Source organism: Fonticula alba, assembly GCF_000388065.1.
Source record: "Fonticula alba strain ATCC 38817 unplaced genomic scaffold supercont2.31, whole genome shotgun sequence".
Lineage (NCBI taxonomy): Eukaryota > Rotosphaerida > Fonticulaceae > Fonticula > Fonticula alba.
In genome coordinates, this window is record NW_009243001.1 from 11892 (window position 1) to 16949 (window position 5058).

Sequence of the window (5058 nt, forward strand, 5' to 3'; positions counted from 1 at the left end):
GGGTGGCGGCCGCTTGCGACTTTGCTCCGCCGGGGGCGGAGGTGGAGGAGGAGGAGGAGGTGGAGGAACACGCGCGCGGTGAGCGGGGCAACAGGGAGAGGGGGGGGGGAGAAGAGGAAGCATCGGCAAAGAAAGGAACAGGTGCGTACTCCACGCGCAGAGGGTTCAGGGGGGCGGAGGGGGCGCTGGGGCCGGCGGCCGCCCGGGTGGGGGGCTGCAGGTCGCGCGGCTCCGGGTGCTGGCCGGCGGCAGTGGAGGCAGCAGGCTGGTCGGCCGGCTGGGTTTGCTGCTGCTTCGGGCGATGGTGGTTCGAGGGAGGGGGGGACATGGTCGGGGGCGACTGGTGGGGGTGTTGACTTGCGGAGGGGGAGGTGTTGGTGCTGTTACATTGCCCAGCGGCCCCGGGGCGCAGGTCGCCGAAGTGGTCTTGGAAAAAGAGCTCCAGCGCGCGCAGGCGGATACCACCGGAATTGGCAGCTGAGGCGACCTGCCAAAAGTCCGCCTGGGTGACCAGCAGGGGAGCCAGGGCGGCCGGCCGGTCGGGGCCGGTGCCGGTCACCTCGATGCGCAGATCTTCCCGGGACTCGGTCAGGGAAATGGTCACCAGCAGCGGGTCCGTTTGGCCGGCGAAGGTGGCGAACATGGATTGGGCCCGGCCCGCTTCGAGGGCCGTCAGCACCCGGACCATGCGATCGGCCACCAGGCTCCGGGGGTCGACTTGGTGGCCAGGGCCGCCGCCGGGCCCGGCAGGCGTCGGGGAGGGGGATCGCCGGGCGCCGAGAGACGAGGCCGAGGTGGGGCTCGGCGGCGGGGACAGATGCCGCAGGGGGGACGTGCACAGGCGCGCGAGGAAGAACACCGACGCCGTGGCCAGATACCGGACGGCCGGATCAAGCCCCAGGCCGACGACCGCCGGGGGCGGGGTACGTGCGCGCTTCCGCGACAGCGAGGGCCGCTGGTCACTGGCGTCGGCCGAGCGCCGCCGCCCGGCCCCGGCGTCCCCCCTCGCATGCGGCAGGTCGGTCAGCGAGTCGGAGGACGCCGAGTCGGCGGAGGACGTCGGGTGGGAGGGCTCCGGTTGCCGGCGGCCGGTGAGGCCCCCCCCGGGGGGCTCCGGCGAGGGGGAAACACTGGACCGCGGGCTAGACGCCGGGGCCAGCCCGGCCAGGGTGCAAACCTGCGCGAACTCCAACGCAAGCAGGTCCTCGTAGGAGAGGTGTCCGCTGGCAGACATGGCGGGCAAGGACGACGACGGGCGCGAATAGGGTGGTGGAGGGGTGTGTGGGACGGGGGGGCGGGCGGGCGGGGGGGGTACAGAGGTGGCGGTGGCGGTGGCGTGTCGCGTGGGAGGCGATGTCCTTGGGCCGGCATGGGGCCACCCCGGGACGCCGGGGGGCGGTAGGCTTTCAATGTGTGCCCGGGTCCGGTCAGCCCGAATCCCTGCGACTAGTGAGGCGAGGGTGGAATCGCGGCCCCCGTCCACGGTGGCGGTGGCGCGAGGATGGCTGCTCCATCGCGCTGGACAATCTCGTGCGTGCGCCGACCCGAGCCCTCGGGCATACACACCCCAGCCAGGGGCCGACCGAGGATGAGGGGGCGAGAGGGCGCGAGGGGCCGAGGGAGAGCCGAATCCGGGCAAGGGGGCGTTGGGGGGGGAGGGGCCGGGAGGGCGAAGAGACAACCGGAAATCGCCCGCCCGCCGCGAGAGGCGGAGGAATACCGATCGCGGAGTTCATATGGTCGGCTTCCAGGAAGACGGTCCCTCGCTCGCCCGGGGGCCGGCACCCGGGCAACTCCCCCCGCCCCCGGGGGCAGAGGCTCTCCTGTGCGCGGCACCACCCTAGGCTGGGGCGCAAGCGATCGGTGCGGGCCGGGCTCCAAAGGCCCGGGCAGGGGGCGGGGGGGGAGCTGATCTCCTTCTGGCCCTGCTCTTGCCCGGATCCCGCACGGCGGGGCGCAAGGGGCGCCTTCTTCCTGATCCTGGGCAGGCCCCCGGGGCCCGGACGTTCCGCGCGCCCCCCCCCCGTCTCGCCCTTCGCCGGGACGCAGGGGGCGTTTCATATGCCGCCGGCCGGGCATGGAACCAGGCAGCAGGCAGGCGTGGCCGGGGCCACCGCCGGAGGCCAATCCGACTAGAGGCTCGTGTCCCCCCGGCCCGGCCCTCGGAGTCCGGAAGCCCGGCGTCACCCCGGAGTGCGATGGCAGACGAAGGTGGACCAGGGTCCGCGGAGGGAGAACGTGTCGGCACCCATGCGCGAGCATGCGGGCGCTCAGGAGCGCATTCGTCACCAGGAGCGGGTATGGCTGGCGTTCCGGACAACGACTTGGATGGGAAAAGGGGGAAAAAAAAAAAAAAACAATGAAAAATGTTTATTATCGCCTAGCGGGGGCAGGGGGTCGAGACCGATCGTGAGGCACCCCGATCGGCCGGCCTCATGACAAGAGTTGGTCTGGGGTGGGGTGGTTCCTGACTGCGTGCCTGCACGGGGCCCCCCTCCGGGCTTGGCCATTTCCCCGGCGGCGCGCGCCGTCTTCATGGTGCCGGGAGCGGGAGAGCGTGCATCGATTAATGTGTGCATGTGCGCGCCTGTGCGCGCCTGTGCGCGCCTGTGTGTGTGTGTGTGTGTGTGCGTGTGCCCGTCCGGCCCCCGCCCGCCGCTGGGCTACATGCCAATGAACCGCGGCGCCCGCAGATATTTTCATCTCGGCCTATCATGGTGGTGGTTTTCCCCAGCCGGTTCTCCGGCCCTTGGTGGCCCTTCCTTTCGGCTGGCCCTCAGCTCGCGCGAGCCTTACCTCCAGGCGCGATCGTTCCCGTCGCCTTGCCCGCCCCCGCCCCCGCCCCAGGGCCCTTGTGCTGTTGGCGGGCTCCTCCTCCCCCCCCCCCCCCCCCGGGGAGGGTGTGCTATAACAGGGCGTCCGGGGCGCGGGCACGCCGTCCCAGGCCCCGAGCGAGGGGGTTGGTCCTGGGGCCGAGTGGGGCACGCGCCCTTTGCCCCCCTCTTTTTTCTCCCCCCTCTCGGCCTGGCCTTCAGCGTGGGCAGCGCGGGCCAGCGAGCGCACCAACGCCCGGTCGGGGTGCCCCGTCGGACGCCGGCCGCTGGAATGCTCGCTCGTCCTGCCTCGCGGAGCAACGCCGGCGGGGCGCCCACGGCCCGGCGGACCGATGCATGCTTGTCGGCTGGTCTCTTCATCGGCCCTCCGCCTGCCTCTCCCGGGCCTTGTTTACACAGCGGGCCGCTCTGCTCGGCCCGGCCCAGGCCGGCGCGGCGCCCGGCGAAAATGGCCCAAAGGAGCAGAGAAGTGCTGGGCGCCCTGTTTGATGTCAGCCCCCCCCCCCCCCCCCCCGGGTGCCCAGGGGCGCGGTGCCCCGGGCCCGGGGGCCCGGACAAGTACCCTTGGATAGTGGGGACTGGCGCAGGGGCTTTGCCCATATGAAAGTCGGTATCCCCTCCCCCCGGCGTTTGGACCGCGCGGGCCCGGCCGTCATCATGCCCTCACCAGGTGTGGCTTGGATTGTGGGGTGCGAGGCTGGGGTGCCTGATCCCGGCGCAGGGCCCACAATGATGATCGAGTTGTGGCGGCGCCAAGTGCAGGGGGTTTCCAGGGCACGGGCATCTCTTCCGGTCGTCTCGAAGTGCGACGGTTGCTGCTGCTGCCGCCGCCGCCGCCGCCGCCGCTGACACTGCCGCTGGTAGTGTGGTGGTGGTGGCGGCGGCGGCGGCGGCGGCGGGGAGACCGAGCTCGCGCACTGATGTTAACCTTTTGGTGGCCACACGCGGTCGCGCGCTCCGGCCGACGGGGTCCTCACACCCCGAGGGGGGCCGAGGTGCCCTCTTGCGGCGGCGCAGAACCGGCGCACCTTCGGAGGGCCGCTGAATCGGGGGAGGGAGGCGCGCCAGGACGAGGAGCTCCGTCAGGGTTGGGCCTTTGCGCCTCGAGGAATGGCCGGAGCTCTGCACACGGCCGGGCTCTGCCCGCCAGTCTGTCAGTTGCCAGCGCCATCGGGGCTATCCTTATCAACCCAGACCGCGGCAGTATCGGCTCCCCCCGCCAGAGGAGAAAGCCCGTCGGTCCAGGCCCCGAGATAGGGATGCGCGATCGGGCGAGCTCGCAAACACGTCCGGCGCCACAATGTCCGGGCATCACTTTTGGCACCAGCCGCGGTCCCCTGCTTCCTGCACCACATGCACATCCCCCCCCCCCCTCCCCCCCTACCCAAGACAATAATGTGAGTGACCATTCGCCTGCAGGTGCCCCATGTGAAAAGCTGCCCCCCCGCCCGCGCCTCCGTCTCTCTTCAAGCCACACACCCCCTGGGCCGATCGGCATAAAAATGGATATGAGACCCGAGGCATGTTCCCTAGTGTGACACAGAATGGGGTGGCCCCGCCCCTTCGCCGCCTGAACCCGACTCCTCCATGTGGCGCGGGTCCTCCTCTCATGGAGACGTGTCGAGTGTCCAGGTCCCGCGAGAGCGCCAAAGCAACGCCGGGTGCATTTCTCCCACGCATGCATGAGAGTGTGCATTCTCTATTTGAAGGCCGGGGAGCACACCCTGGCTCCTGCGCGCGCCGGCGCCACAGTGCCGGGCGCAGGCCCCGCCTGCCCCCATCAAAAAAGTGTCGACGAGCTGATGGCCAGCGCATCTACAGTGGCGCACAGGTGCGGCTCATCATTGTCCGGCCCCCCGTCGGGATGGGCTTGCGAGCCGGAGCGCAGAGGCTCCCCGATGTCCTGGCGGGGGCTCAGATCATGGTCCTGTGGCACCGTGTCCAGCTCCTGGCTACTGCCAGCGCGAAGGGGCGTGTGGGGGTGTGTACTTTCGCGGCTGCTCGACCGATCCAGGAAGATGCGAGCTTCGGGGTTCTGCAACTCGGCGTCTTCCATCAGCTGCGAGATGACCAGCGATGACTCGAGCCCACAGTCTGCCGATGGGTGCCAGCGTGAGAACGTCAAGGTCAGTGGCGGCCAGCCGGGCACAGCTGGGCCGAGGTGCGCCACAGAGCCCCAGGGGGCTTGGCTACTCTCTACAAGGCTATGGAGCGGGGGGGGGGG

General features: G+C 70.7%; 2 protein-coding genes across 2 annotated transcripts in view; both read right to left on the minus strand.

Annotated features, from left to right (window-relative positions):
• Nucleotides 1-149: 149 nt before the first annotated feature.
• H696_06214 (hypothetical protein) lies at nucleotides 150-1234 on the minus strand. Its single transcript, XM_009499960.1, has one exon. It carries the CDS (start codon nucleotides 1009-1011, stop codon nucleotides 673-675), a length of 339 nt encoding a protein of 112 aa, XP_009498235.1. The 5' UTR covers nucleotides 1012-1234; the 3' UTR covers nucleotides 150-672.
• Nucleotides 1235-4614: 3380 nt separating this feature from the next.
• H696_06215 (hypothetical protein) overlaps nucleotides 4615-5058 on the minus strand; it is a gene marked incomplete at both ends in the record, with an annotated part of 2229 nt that continues 1785 nt past the window's right edge. Inside the window, one exon of the mRNA XM_009499961.1 lies at nucleotides 4615-4928. Within this exon, the coding sequence (XP_009498236.1) occupies nucleotides 4615-4928 (314 nt within the window). The remainder of the gene's footprint in view (nucleotides 4929-5058) is intronic.